The sequence below is a fragment of the Lontra canadensis genome, unplaced genomic scaffold (genome assembly GCF_010015895.1).
Source record: "Lontra canadensis isolate GAN:19392208 unplaced genomic scaffold, GSC_riverotter_1.0 scaffold108, whole genome shotgun sequence".
Taxonomy (NCBI): domain Eukaryota; kingdom Metazoa; phylum Chordata; class Mammalia; order Carnivora; family Mustelidae; genus Lontra; species Lontra canadensis.
In genome coordinates this window covers 1990178-2005357 of record NW_022631102.1, presented here as the reverse complement: position 1 = coordinate 2005357, position 15180 = coordinate 1990178, and the positions used below count along the sequence as shown (strand labels likewise).

The 15180-nt window shown below is 47.5% G+C and overlaps 1 protein-coding gene across 3 annotated transcripts in view; it reads left to right on the top strand.

The window, feature by feature from the left end:
- The window catches only part of TRAF3 (TNF receptor associated factor 3), a 49479-nt gene that overhangs the window by 10647 nt on the left and 23652 nt on the right, over positions 1 to 15180 (top strand). For all 3 annotated transcript variants that reach the window (XM_032839616.1, XM_032839617.1, XM_032839614.1), the window contains 2 exons: positions 10768 to 11032; positions 12970 to 13021. In XM_032839616.1, coding sequence (XP_032695507.1) covers positions 10785 to 11032; positions 12970 to 13021 — 300 coding nt within the window. In that variant the 5' untranslated portion in view covers positions 10768 to 10784. Of the gene's footprint in view, positions 1 to 10767; positions 11033 to 12969; positions 13022 to 15180 lie in introns of those variants that run through there.

Below are 15180 nucleotides of genomic sequence, written 5' to 3'. Positions count from 1 at the left end.
TTTTCTGTCCTCCATGACTTCTTTTTGTTGTTGTTGTTGTTGAGTTTAATTTTTTTCAGTGTTCCAAGATTCATTGTGTATGCACCACACCCAGTTCCTCCATGACTTCTGATGAGATGCCAACTTTACTCTTATTAAGGAAATCCTTGTATATATGGAGTAGCTTCTCTCTTGCTGCTTTCAGAATTTTCTCTTTGTTTTTCCACAGTTTGATTATAATGTACATTACTGTGGATTTCTTTGAGTTTAGCCTATATAGTGTTGAGCTTCCTGGATGTGCAGATTAATTAATTAATCAATCAATCAATTATTTTTCAGCAACCGTGGGAAGTTTTTTGTCCCGTTTCTTCAAATATTCTTTCCAACCCTTTCTCTCCCTCCTCTCCTTTCTGGAACTCCCCTAACGTATATGTTGGTGTGATTGATGATGCCCCATGGGTCTTTGAGGCTCTGTTCATTTTTCTTTGTTGTATTTTCCCTTCTGTAACTTAGACTAGATAAACTTAGTTCACTCACCTTCAGGTTCTCCAGTTCTTTCTTCCGCCTGCTAAGTTCTGCTATTTAGCCCCTGTTGTGAGTTTTTCATTTCAGTTTTGTGCTTTCCAGCTCCAGAGTTTCTATTTTTTTCTTTAAAAAAATTTATCTTTATTGATACTCTGTTTTTTGGGCCATTGTTCTGATGGTTTTATTCTTTAGACATGGCTTCCTTATACGTGTAAAATAGCTGATTTAAAGTGTTTATAAGTCCAGTGTCTGGGTTTCCTCCTGGACAGTTTCTATTTCTTGCTTTTTCCCCTGTGTATGGGCCATACTTCTCTGTTTCTTTGCAAGCTTTGTAATTTTTTTTTAATTGGACATTTTTAATATTATAATGTGGCAAGTCTGTAAATGAGATTCTCCCTCCTCCCCAGGATTTGTTGTTATAATTGTTGTTTGTATAATGAATTATTGAGCTAAGATTGTAAAGTTTATATTCTTTATCATGTGCAGTCATTGAAGTTCCTCTCCATTTGCATACTATTCAGCTCATGATTGGACACAGATTTCCTTAAGTGCCTACAATCAAAATTGTCTCGAGTCTTTTCAGATGGAGTCTTTGTGAGTGTTTTCAACACACAGGCGGGCATTCGACAACTCTTCCTTACCATTCACTTTCTCTGTGCAGAACCTGAAGGTCAGCCAGAGGCTTAAGGTCTTCTCAGGTCTTTCCTGAGCATGCGCACAGCCTTGGGCATTTGTGTGGCCTCGTAGATTCCCAGAAACACATTGGAGCTAGTCAGAGTCCTTTATCCCAGCTTTTCTTCTTGCTGCTTTGGTTAATCTGTTGTTTCCCTCAGTTGTTACTGATTACTCCAGGCAGTGGTGATTAATAAATTTGCCCCTTAATGTTTTCAGTAACCACCCCCCACCCTTACCACCACCACTGGTAGCCACCTAAGCACTGGGAAATCTGAGTTAATTGAGGTAAAGCCAAGTGCTTTGAGTTGGTCTTCTAGATAAGTCAAAACAAACCACTGAAATTCTTTGCAAATGAGGTCTGTTCTTCTCCCACTACCCCTCCATCTCCTGCCAGATACCTGTCCTGGGATCACAGACTGTTATCCTCCAGGCCACCATCCTCGCTCCTGGGTTCAGGATTGGGTAAAATGCCATTGAGCTTACTCTTCTTACCAAGATTCAGCTAGTTTCTCGTGATTAAGTGTTCTGCTGACTGCTTCAAGCTTTTAGTTAGTTTCCAAGGTCCCAAGGAAGTTGTGTCTGATGGGTTTTGCCAGGTTTTTTCCCCATGCTTTCATTGAAAGATAGACTTTTGGAGTTTCTTACCCAGCCATTTTCACTGATCCCACTCATTAGTCTGGTTTTAACGCTGTGACCAACTTTGAGTTTGCCTAACTTTATGTACACATGATTTCAGAAAGGATTTAAGATGGCTTAGGGAGGTAAACAAGATAAAAGGTAAATTATTTTTCATATTTGTTTTGTACCTGTTGGTTAGAGGGCATTCTGGTAAAACTGTGCTCTCCCATGTTGCTACTGAGAACTTGGTCCTGCAGATGGCAGTTTTGGTTCCTTTGGTGATCTTGAGGTTTCTCCCCTCCCTCTTACATAGATGGAAGGGAACCTGAAGCAGATTCACTCCATGGTGTCTCCATCTGCATGACTTTATACATGGCCTCAAAGTGATCACCACATTACTATCCAGCTTTACGAAAGCTCCTGATTGTCAGCCTCTGAGCTGATTATGAAGAATTTGCCTCCAATGGTGGTTTTTCCAAATCCAACTCCCTTTTCCTTAGGACACAATAGGTGGGTATTTGTCTTATTTTAAGACTTAAAGACATCGTTCCTATTGTCCTAGTTGTTTTAAGAAGTGGTTAGATGATTCTCACACTTTAAATCAGAACTAACTTTTCAGAGTGACAATGGATGGCTGGTAGAATCTGGGATCAGCAGTAAACCTGAGAGTATTCATCTGTCCACCAGTCCTGGCACCTGCTGAGGTGTCTAGTTCCTGTTTTCCCTGCGACAGCTGCGGCCCACATCGGCCATCTCACTGATGCAGAAGGCCATGGGCTGACCCATGGGCCCCACTCAAGGCTCATGTCGAGTCTGGACTCTGACTCGAAGAGCTCTTACTTAGGAAGAATGTTTCCCTTGAGCACTGTGAGTCTGTTTGACATAGTGACTTATTTGTTAGTTTTATTTCAACATAATATTCTTCTTTTGAAAACATTTTGTAATAGAGCTGCTTTCTAGTTTGGTTTCATATATGCTGTTGTCCCTTTCTCATCAGCACCACCTGTAAGATAATATGAATCTTTTTAAAAGGCCAAGATATGGATGAATTTGACTACATTAAAATTAAGAACTTTTCTTTTTTAAAGGACATAAATAAAGTTAAAGCCATCCACAGACTGGGGGAAGACATAGACAAGTGTAGGTTTAACAGTCAGTATGTAGGTAACCCCCACGAACCAGTATTGTAAAAGATAATAGCCCAATTAAAACATGGCAGAGAGACACAATCAGGCATTTCGCGGACGGAAAAGCACAAGTGGCCCGTGAGCCTATGAATGTATGAAAAGATGCTAAAGCTTTTTAATTATCAGAGTAAGAAAACAGACCATTGTACGTGCTAGGTTGGCAGAACCCAAGTGTTGGTGAGGATGTGGATTAACAGAAACATTTATGCTGCTTTGCTTTTGAGAGCAGTTTGGCCCTCGCTTGTAAATTGGCTGTGCGTACAACCTCCGCAGTCCCTCTGGCGCTAGATGCAGAGTGCCGGGCGAGGACTGGCAGGCACTTTCTGTAAAAGGCAAGATGGTAAATATTCTAGGCCTTATGACCTTGTCATACAGTTGCCTTTGTTTCATTTGTTTGTTCAACCCTTTAAAAATCTAAAATGCATTCTTGGCTCAAGGAAGTAGGCAATAGGTAGCCATAACCCAACAGAAGTTGGCTGCTGGCTAGATCTGACTGCAGACTTCACAGTTTGCTGTGATCTAGAGCACAGACCCTAGAGAGACTTACACGAGGGCCCCAGAACAGATGTACTGGGATGTTCAGAGCATGCTTTCTGTAACAACGAGGACGGGCAACTGTGATCAGAAAATGGCTAGGTCACCTGTGGACTATCACACGGCAGTGAGAATGAATGAAGTGTAACTACCACACACAGCAGCCACGGGTGAGAGTGTACAGTGCTGATGGCAGAGGGTACATCGGGTATGATAGCATTCTGGGAGACTAAAAACAGGCAAAAGCATATTGTTTAAGAAGAAAAATATATAGGATAGCAAAAGAGCCAGAGGTGCGAACTTCAGGTTGACTTCCAGAGAGAGGCAAGACAACGGCTGAGGAAGCACATGGGGAGATGGTGGCTGTTAGGTATGTTGTGGATTCTGGGGCCTTTTTGGTTGTTGTATTCTTTCCTGGGTCTTGTATGTAATATTTATTTTATTTTTTTAGGGAGGCTCCACACCCAACTTGGGGCTTGAACTCACAACGTTGAGATTAAGAGTCATGTGTACTACTGACTGAGCCAGCCCGGTGCCCCATGCACACAGTCATTTTGTTTATGTGTCACCTAATACATTTTTTTGAAGGAAGGAGGGATACCAGCCAGGGAGGTCTTAGAGCCCACCCAGCTGTCCTCCCTGAAACAATACTTTGTGTGCCAGAGCTCTGCTGTGTGGCTCCTCTGGGAGGGAAGGACATGGCTATCTAGGCAGTGGTAGCCACCAGTGCAGCCCTTGAGCTGCAAAGAGAGCACCCAGGAAGAGGCCTTCTTTGTTCCATGACGACAATGAGTTCACTGGCACTGAGCACACGCTGTTCCTTCCCCATTGAGAAGACTGTGGAATTCGTGTCGATAATCACTTGACCATAAACATGAGGGATCGTTTCTGGACTGTCAGTTCTCTTTCATTGATCTGTACGTCTAATGCCAGTACCATAGTGTCCTGACTAATTTGTAGTGAGTTGTAGAACAATGAGGTGTGAGTCTTTCAGCTCTGTTCTTTGTTGAAATTGTTTTGTCTATTCTGGGTCCCCTGAATTTCCATCTGACTTTTAGGTTCTGCTTCTTAATTTCTGCAGAAAGAACCAGCCAGGACTGTAATAAGGGTTGGGATGCATCTGATCTGAGTAGTGTGGCTGTCTCATCAGGTGTTGTGTCTTCCAGCCTGTGAGCACAGGCTGGCCTCCCATTTATGGACATCTTTGATGTCTTTCAACAATGTTTTGTAATGTTCAATACACATATGTTGCCCTCCTTTGGTTACGTGTATTCCTGGATATTTTATTCTTTTTGATGCTATTATAAATGGATCGTTTGGGGCGCCTGGGTGGCTCAGTGGGTTAAGCCTCTGCCTTTGGCTCAGGTCTTGATTTCGGGGTCCTGGGATCAAGCCCAGCATTGGGCTCTCTGCTCGGCGGGGAGCCTGATTACCCCTCTGTCTCTGCCTGCCTCTCTGCCTACTTGTGATCTCTCTCTCTCTTTTTCAAATAAATAAGTAAAATCTTTTTTAAAAAAATAAGTGATCATTTTCCTAATTTCATTTTTGGGTTGCTCATTGCTAATATATAAAAACACAATTGACTTTTATATATCAATCTCTTATTCTGCAACTATGCTGAATAAGTTTATTAGTTCAACTCGTTTTTAGTTGATTCCTGAGTTGTATATGCAGGATGATGTCATCTGAAAATAGAAATAGTTTTACTTCTTCCTTTCTGATCTTGACGCCTTTTATATCTTTTTCTTACCATATTGCTGAGAAGGGGCTTTTAAAACAAGGCTTGGGGGGCACCTGGGTAGCTTAGTGGGTTAAGCCTCTGCCTTAGGCTCGGGTCATGGTCCTGGCATCCTGGGATCGAGCCCCACATTGGGCTCTCTGCTTGGTGGAGAGCCTGCTTACCCCCCTCTCTCTCTCTCTGCCTGCCTCTCTGCCTACTTATGATCTCGGTCTGTCAAGTAAATAAAATCTTTTAAAAAATAAAAATAAAAAAATAAAACAAGGCTTGGGGGTGTCTAAGTAAGATGGGGAAACAACCCAGTCCTTGTCAGGCTGCCTGGCCGCCGTTGGCGGGAGGATGTGTCTTCTCTGTACACAGTGCAGCAGAGTCTGCAGACTCAACATAAAATATTACAGTGATGCCTGATAGTGCTAGGACCCTTAGGGCTAGTATCTGCTTTTGAGGTAAAGAGAAGTGAGGCCCTGAGGATCAGTGCTATCCCCAAGGATCCCCCTGAGGGAAGGACCCTGAAGCAGTCTTACCACCCAGGCCGCTCAGTGCCAGATATCTTGCCTGGCTGGTTCCTCCCCCAGAACCCCTAACACCAGGTTCCCCTCCATGACCGCCTAACAGTGCTGTGTCTGCTGGTGCTCCTTCTGGTCCTCCTCTGTTGGAACTGAACTGATACCTCCAGTCCAACTCCTGAAGCCCCGATCTCGCCAAAACCTATGTGACGTCTTTCTCTTTGCAAGATCTGCATCTGCAGCCCTTTGTAACTGCTGTGCTCACATCCTGTGCTTGTTCACCCTGGAGTGCTCACCTCCTCGTGACTCCCTCAGAGCTCTCTAAGGATGGGGACAGCCTAGCCTACTTCATCCCTGTGTCCCCGATGTGTGAGGCACAGAGTTGCGTATGTTGTATGTGCCCAGTTGTATTTGTTGAAGTAAAATGTGGTTGGTTTGGCAAACGTTTGCCGAGTTGCTCTCCTAGAAGAAGGTTCTCCCACCCATGTAGGAAGGTAGTGGGCCTGCCCCCCGCCCCCCTGACACTGGCATTCCCAGGCTGAGAGCCCTGATGTTCGTACAACCGTGTAGCCAGCAACACTCTTCAGAAAAGTCGAGGCTGAAGTAAAGTGGGAACTGTCAGTATTTGAGTGAAATGGGCTGTTCTCTAAAATATTTGTTTAATAGTTGAGTAAATGTTGGGAGGAAATATGTAATGTACAACCTTTTGGAAGTGTTTGGCAGTGATTATAGTACCACAAATTGCACATCACCTTTGACCCAGTATTTCTGTTGCTGTATGGTTGCCTATGTTCAGGAATGTTCACTGCAGGTTGTTCATAATAGCAGCACATCAGGAGCGCCTGGGTGGCTCAGTCAGTTGAGCATCTGACTCGATTTCGGTTCAGGTCATGATTTGTGCTCCGCAGGGAGTCTACTTGGGATTCTCCCTCTCCCTCTGCCCCTCCTGCATTCATGCTCACACGCTCTCGCTTGCTTGCTATCTCTTGTAAAAAAATCTTTTTTAAAAATAGCAACACATCAAACAAGCCTAAGAACTGGTTATATAAATTAAGGTAAACCATCCAGTGGAGTGCCATATGCAGCCTTCAGAATAATAAAGTGGACCTGTATATGCCCGTGTTGATCTGATGGAGACAGAGAGAGAGAGGGAACGTAAGCAGGGGGAGCAGGAGAGGGAGAAGCAGGCTTCCCGCCAAGCAGGGAGCCCGATGCGGGCTCGATCCCAGGACCCTGGGACCATGACCTGAGCTGAAGGCAGACGCTTAACGACTGAGCCACCCAGGCGCCCCCAAGATGAAGCTGTTGATTCATTTGCATGTGTGACACGGTTTGTGTGGAGGGAGAAAGAAGACATGTTTTCTTTACATGCATTTGCCATTTCTGGATGTCTTCTACACTCTCACAGAGCTCCAGAAGAGAGCGTCTGCCTCTGGGTATTTGCAGTCAGAGGATCTGGTCCTTATTCTTTGCACTTTAAAGCCCCATGTTTTAGTCTTTTCTGAGGGCACCTGCTGTTATAATATGGAAAGGGGCGCCTGGGTGGCTCAGTTGGTTGGGCTCCTGCCTTCGGCTCGGGTCACAATCCCAGAGTCCTAGGATCGAGCCCCGTGTCAAGCTCCCAGCTTCGCAGGAAGCCTGTTTCTCCCTCTCCCACTCCCCCTGCTTGTGTTCCCTCTTGCTTACTGTCTCTCTCTCTGTGTCAAATAAATAAATAAAATCTGCTGTAATATGGATGAAAGTCTTTCTCTGCTCCCCTATGTCTGTCACTGACCACAGCATTGGGCAGGTATAGTTTAGTGTTAGAGTCTTATACTTTAGAGCATGTGCCACTATATATAAATGTCACAAATTAACCAAATCCAAATGGAACCATTTTGAACAGTTATTTTTTTAATTCAATTTATTTTTTTTATAAACATATAATGTATTATTAGCCCCAGGGGTACAGGTCTGTGAATCGCCAGGTTTACACACTTCACAGCACTCACCATAGCACATACCCTCCCCAATGTCCATAACCCCACCACCCTCTCCCTACCCCCTCGCCCCAGTTGAACAGTTATTTTATATTACTTTTTGTTTAGATTTTAAATTGAGATATGATTCTCATACTATAAAATTCATCTCTTTCAAGTGTCTGGTTCAGCAGTGGGTTGTAGGCTATGCACCCTCCCCCTTTATCCAGTCCCCAAACACCTCCATGCCCTCAGCAGGAGACCCCATGCACATTAGTACACGCTCCCCTTCCCCTGGCCTGGCAGCCACGAATCTGCTTTCTATCGCTATAGATTTGCCTATTCTGGACATTTCATGTTCAGACCATCTGCTTATGCTGCTTGGTCCTCCCCTGTGAATATAAGGTAGAGGAAGTCTGGTGTCTGGTTCCTGCAGCCCAAGCACTGCAGGCGTCTTTCCCTCCTTCCCTGAAGGCTCATTCTCCAGCCCGCAGCCTAGATCGGGAATGGGCTGTGCGTGTGACGAGATGCAGGGATGCTGGGTAGGATTGTCAGAGGCCCTCAGTGGCCCACTGCAGAGATGGCCACGTTGGCATCTGCCTCACGGGAAAGTCCGGACAGACCTGCTGGCCGTGGGCTGCCCTCTGCCCGTCAGCACGGGGCTGCTCTGATGTTTTCTTTGAGGTACCCGGGATACAGTTTGCATCTGTTCACTTGTCTTAAGTAACGTACAAAAACAAAAGTTCCCAAGCTGTATTCATTACTTTTATCCAGAGTATGGCATGTTATAGGTAAATAAATATTTATTATTGGTCATTAGTTTGATCCAAAGTTGATTGTCTGTCAGGTTTGAAATAGGAATTTACCTTTAAAGAATCAAATATTTCTCTTTTGGGGGGGAAGATTTTATTTATTTGAGAGAGACTGAGAGAGAGGGAGCACAAGTGGTGGGGAGAGGCAGAGGGAGAAGCAGACTCCCTGCTGAGCAGGGAGCCTGACGTGGGACAGTGCGGTCATGATCTGAGCTGAAGGCAGATGCTTAACTGAGCCACCCAGGCGCCCCAGCAATCAGATATTTCTCATTAAAAACTGTTTATTGAACACATAGCTTTCCTACACACTATTGGCTAAGATACTAAACCAAAGTCATAAGTAGTTTATAATCTAAGAAGAGATTTTCAAGGCTGGAAGCTCTAAGACCAGATCTACAAGCTAAAGAGTGTTCCTGTCATAGAGACACAGCTTGGTACTAGTGGCTCGGATGTCACCCTTCCCTCCGTTAGCGAATGTGCACTGGGGACCTTCTGCACATCGGGCACTATTCTGGGTACCTGGGGTTTGTCTGTCAACAAAACCCATGTCTCCAGGGAGCTTACGTTCTGCCTGAGGAGAGAGACAATTAACAAGAAGCTGTAGAGTTAGAGGGTGGGAAGTGCCATAGAAAAAACACAGTAGGGCAAAGCAGGCCTGGTGAGTGGGGTTAGCCAGGGTGAGCCTCCTTGAGAAGGGGGCGGTGAACCCAGAGCATCTGCAGAAGGTAAGACAGGCAGATAGACAAGGTAAGCAGCAGGCACCTCACTGCTCGGCGTCTTAATGAATAAGATTCTGGTCAGCAAATTGGTGCACAAAGGGCTGCTAGCCTTCTGAGGCCATTTCGAAAGCTTTTTTTGTTTTCATAAATGGATTTTGCAGGAAGCTCCCACTCTTTGCCACACTGATGTTCTATTTTATTAAAACCAGCCTGAGAGTGGCTAGAACACCAGTTCATTTATTTGTTAGATGTTGAGCTGCTGGCGTTCTGCGCAGCCCTAGTCAAGAGACGTTCATTCCTACAGTCTCATAAAGAGGCAGAACAAGGCCCTAGAGGGTGGGCTCTGCACCCAGCATGCCGTGGCCTGGGGTGAGGGTCTGCCTCGCCCCCGCTGGTCATTCCGAGGGCGCCGGCCAGGCCCCAGACCAGCCCACGGCAGCCTTGCACTGGGAAGAAAAGGGAACGGAATGAGGCACAGACGCTCGCGGCCTTGTGAGAAGAAGGAATTTAGTCCTTATTTTTGTAATTAGCAGGAATAAGTGGATTGAGCGAGAAACACTGTAGTTTTGAGAGACCTGGTGAGCTCTGAGAGAAGTTCCTCTGCAGGTTCGCCAGATGTGCTGCTGTGCACGTCAGCTGGAGGCCCGTGCAGCCTGCGGTCGCTCTGGCTCCTGTCTAGGAGCTGCTCATTTGGCCTGTTGCTGGGAACTTGCAGGTGGGAGCCAGCCATCTGCGCACTTGTCGCCATGTGCAGGAGGACGGCTGCTCTTGTGGGCACAGGAGACCTGTTCAGTCCCGGCGTGCCCTCCACCAGCTCCATCCCGGGCACGAGAGGGGCCTGCCTGCTGTAGATGCCAGCGGGTGCACCCTGAGGCCCTGTGGTGCACGGCGTGGGGTCCCGCCGTGGCGGTGGCGGGGGGGGGTGAGGTGGGGTCAGGCCGGCCGCGGGCGCCAAGAGCAGGTGCCAATCACAGCGCACCCAGATTGGAGTGTCGTGGGCACACTTGTGGGGTCTCGGCAGGGGCAGGAATCACATGAGTCTGCAGACACCATCCAAACTGTGCCCGCTGTGGTTGGAGTGAGTGACACCATGTGGCAGGCCACCCCTGAGTCACATCACGGGGCTATTACTGGCAGTGGGGAGAACCAAGAAATAAAACTGGCTGAGAACGACTGTTGCTTTGCCCAAAATATCAGAATGATGTGCAGAACTTTTAAGTTACAGCCAAGTATTACCTGTAGTTCAAGGAACCTTAATGACACAACCAGTACCTTTTAGAGGTTTTTTGCCCAGTAACGTCAACAGTCACGTTCGGCCGATGTCGAAAGGGGAGATGCCCATTTGCTCATGTCTTGTTCCCATCATGCAGTGAGGTCAGGAGGGTTCTCGCGCGCTACTTAAACTGAAAAACCCCACGGCGCTCCGGCACTTTTCCATCCCGAAAGCTGTGTTTCTTCTCCTTGCACAGGATGACGGTTTAGTGTTTCACTCAGGACCATTGTTTTCCCCCCACAGAATTTCTCTTCCCTAAAATGGAGCCAAGTAAGAAGCTGGACCCCCCCGGCCCCCTGCCGCCCAACCCCCCGCTGAAGCTGCACCCCGACCGCGGCGCCGCCAGCACGTCCATCTTCGTCCCTGAGCAAGGAGGCTACAAAGAAAGGTTTGTGAAGACCGTGGAGGACAAGTACAAGTGCGAGAAGTGCCGCCTGGTGCTGTGTAACCCGAAGCAGACCGAGTGCGGACACCGGTTCTGCGAGACCTGCATGGCTGCCTTGCTGAGGTAGGCCTGTGGCCCAGCGGCTTCCCCGCCTCCCGCCCGCTGCCGCGTCTCTAAGCAGTGCCTTCTAAAGCTTAAATGTCTTGAGACCCTCAGATGAAATTCTCGGACCTCGCCTGTGAATTACTTAGGGAAACTCAGTCGAACCTCATCCCTGAATTGTCCAGCGTTCTGGGACTCGCAGCCTGGCCTGCCCAGCCCCATCCCACAGATTTCTGTCTCCTCCCCGCCAAGCACCTCCCGATGTGCTTGCCAAGCACCTGGTCCTGTGCCACAGTGTCCCCTCTCCGTGCAGATGGTGGGGAGCCCTGAAAGTGCAGGTGCTCCTGGGAGGCAGAGGCTGAGGAGGACAGGTCAGCAGGAGGACTGGACAGGTCCCCACCTGGGTAGGAATCTGGTGTGTGCATGCTTACTCAGCAGTCAGGAAAGCACACACTGGCGCCTTGGAAGCCCTTGTCGGCTAAGCATCGGTGCCACCTTAAGAGTCACAGAGGGCGTCAGGGAGGCAGGCCGGAGTTTGACGGCACAAACAGCATTGTCCAAGAAAGCGTCTTAGTTCCTCCCCAGGTATTTTCTGGGCATGGTGCTGGGCACTGGGAGTCATGGCAGGATGCTGTCAGACTTGGTCCCCAGGGTCAGGCGCAGGGGCCTGGGAAGGCTGCCCACTTCTCCTGACTCACCACTGAGGGCATGGCCCTTGATAATGGCACTGCAGGCATCCTCCCTCCCTGTCATCCTCCCCCAGGTCCTTCCAGCTGTAGTCTTATCCACTTATCCAAACAGTGAGCTTAGCTTTCCCTGCCTTGTGGCTAAAATGACTCTTGCGTCAAGCTTAGTGATGGCCAAGCAGACTCAGAGCACCTGCGGTTTCCTACGTGCAAACCTGGACTGCGTGCTGGGCTGGGGGAGGCCTGCTGGCCACGGGGCTGGGGTGGGGCTGGTACCCAGAGCTCCTCTGATTTTCCTCCTTGTTCTGTACTTGGCTCTCCTCCTGCTCCGTGTTTTGCTGGCATCAGGGGGTCCCACCCAAATGCCACTCACCCCAGGGTCTAAGGATGTAAAAAGAGTCTTCTGATTAAGGCAGTTTAGCACAAGCTTCATATTATAGTCTAAATGAAAGCTTTTATTTAGAAACACATTAATTTTGTCTCTCATCAGCCCTTAGTTCTCCTGCCCAGCTTCCCAGGCCTGTGAAGCTTTCCCAGTCTGCCCAGGTCTCTGGTGGACACGTGTCCAACCCCGTGTTCACCTCCCCAAAGCCTCCGCCGACCTTCCTGTCCTGGACTCCTGGAGCCCTTGGCTGTCTAGGGCAAGGGCCATGGAAGTAGAGAGGGCTCAAACTTTGTTTTATTTTTAATCTCTAGGAGGTGATTTCCGGCACGAGATGGGGTTAGAATCAAGTTCCAAAAAAGGACAGCTTGGGAGCAGAGGCTCTTGTCCTGTGTTTGGGGGCAAGAATGATGTGGTGGACAGTGACTTCCTTAGACAGGGCCAGTGTTAAATTCTCCAGTTAACCGTGGAATTGCATTGGCTTTTCAGTATATTGTGACAGAAAATAACTTCTGGAGAAAGTACTAGCTGTTTTTAGAAAGCAAGACTGCCTCTAGGCCCTCCTAATCAGCTGGGGACGCTCACACCACAGAGCCGCTCACGGAGGGCTAGTTTTGGTTTCTGAAATAAAATCTCACTTTTAATGGAAAGGGGCTTTCCAAGTGGGACTGATGTCAGCTGTGCTGCTTAAAAACTTCCTTGGGAAAAATTACCATTTAAAAAATTGAGCCCTTTTCTCCTGTGGCTTCATATTTGAAACCCAGCTCGCCGCGGCATCCCAGACCTCTGGTTGCGGCCGTGAACTTCGCACACCAGGTTGACCATAAAGGTTCAAGTGAGAACAGGACTTCCGCTCTATCTAATGTCTTCGTGGTGTGTTTTCCCCTCAGCTCCTCAAGCCCAAAATGTACTGCGTGTCAAGAAGGCATCATTAAAGATAAGGTATTCTTGGGATTTTAATAAATGACCTTTTCAAATGCTTCGGTCCTGCTTGGCCCATGGTTTGCACCTGGTGCTCTGGGCATGCTCTGGTGGTGTCTTGGGGCTTGAGCTTGGGTGCTGCAGGGTTGAGGCAGGACAGCTGCCCAGCTGGGTGACCCTGGCCAGGACCTTCAGCTCCTGAACCTGTGTCCTTGCCTGTGACAATAGCGGCCCCACCTCGGGAGGGCTGTGGGGGTGAAATGTGGAGATGCAGGCCATCCTCTCAGGCTTCGCCCCCAGACAGCTGGCATCCGGCCAGTCTCAGGAGTTCAGCGGGATTGGCTTTCTGTCTGCCCCTGTGCAGCACCTCCCACTCATTAGACAGATGTGGGATTTCCACCCTCCCCCTGCCATGTGATTACGTGTACCTGTGAGCGCTCCTGGTAGGGCAGAGTCTCAGAGGGGGCCTCAGGGGGCCGCCCACCAGCTTCCGTCCTGGGGCTCTGATCCCCACACCCCTTCCCCCACTCCCCGCACCGGAACAGCACCTCTGGTCATCTACGCATTGGCAAACCCCGCTAGGCACGCTTTGAGTTTGAAATGAGTCATTCTTAAAGTACTTAAAATATCAATAAAAACGTGTGGTACCAATATTTTGATTGATGAACACAACAATTTTTCTAAATGTAGGTCATTAAATTGTGCAATAAAATTCCTGCTCTATGGTTTTGTGTCCAGAGCACTTTTCAGATTGGGTTTGCGGTCAGGGCGGTGCAGGCAAATGCAGGGATTTGGGGGTTCCGGCAGAGGAGGCCCCTCTGCTGCCTGAACAAGGGCTCCTCGTGTAACTCCTCTAGGCAGCTTAGAGATGGAGCTGGCACCATACACGTCCCTCGTCTTCCCCGGGTTTACCGCTGCTGCAGGCTGCACTCTGTCAAAGGGAGGGGCTTGTTTCTGAGAAAACAGGTCACCCAGCTACCCCTGATCTTAGCATGGCCACTAACTTATTAATGTGTGTCTGACCCCCGTGATCGAGGTAGAGGTTCAAACAACGGACCTGGTCTGTCTCACTGTTCAGAATTATAATCCCTATTTTTCAATGGCATTAGTAAGTGGAGAAGAATTACTAGTTTTGTTGGAGCATCGTGAATGACAGCAACTAATGCCTTGAATCCTCATGGGAAAAGGGGGCTTGAGACCAGGATCTGTCCGCTGGTCACTGTCAGGCCTCAGGCTCCTCATCTATGTAATGGGACAGTTGTAGTAAATCATCTCAGCTCTAAATTCTGTACTTTAACTGTTTTGACTTTGCCAATCTTTGCTTCGTATCCATAAAGTTAAACTCAAATGACTTAAGAAACTTAATGCCACAAAAAAGAAGTTTGTTTCCCACTGGCTAAAAATACCTGTTTGGTGACTTTAGTATGTTTTTAAAAAGGTCATGTTTATGAAGGATTAGATTTGACTCCAAATTACTTTATTTTTAACTCTTAACAGCTGTTGATTCTATTTCTTTGCCTGTGGAGTTGAGAAAGGCATATTAAGATCCTGTCTATTTTTTCACTGTTACAGAGTGTTAACATATAGGAGTTTCTTAGAAATGCCGAAGACGAAGATGGTCTAGACTGTGTTGCTGGAAAGAATGAACCTCCTTGTTTTCTAAGGGGAAAATATAAAGAAAGAAAGAAAGGTTTTCATTTTCAAAGGGAAACATTTTTTTTTAATTTTTTAAAGATTTTATTTGAGTAGGGGGAGGGACAGAGGGACAAGCAGGCTCCCCACTGAGCAGGGAGCCCAACGCGGGGCACAATCATAGGACTGTAGGATCATGACCTGAGCCAAAGGCACTTAACAGACTGAGCCACCCAGGCGCCCCCAAAGGGAAAGATTTTCATTATTGGATTAACTTCAGTCACTGCACTATTTATTTAAAAAAGGGGAGTTTTTTTTAGTAGCAGGCTAATACTGCCTCCTTTTTGGTGAAAATGATTTATGAGGGACATAACCTTAGGAGAAAGGACTAAAATGTTTTACAAACCTTCTGCAAGATACGATCTTCTACAGTAGTTTTGTATTTCTTTACCAAGTGACCTACACAGGCATTGAGTGATAGTGGGTTCTGCCCTTGTCCCTTGGCAGGTGTAGTCCACCCATGGCTGCCCCACAGAGCTGGCTCCTGG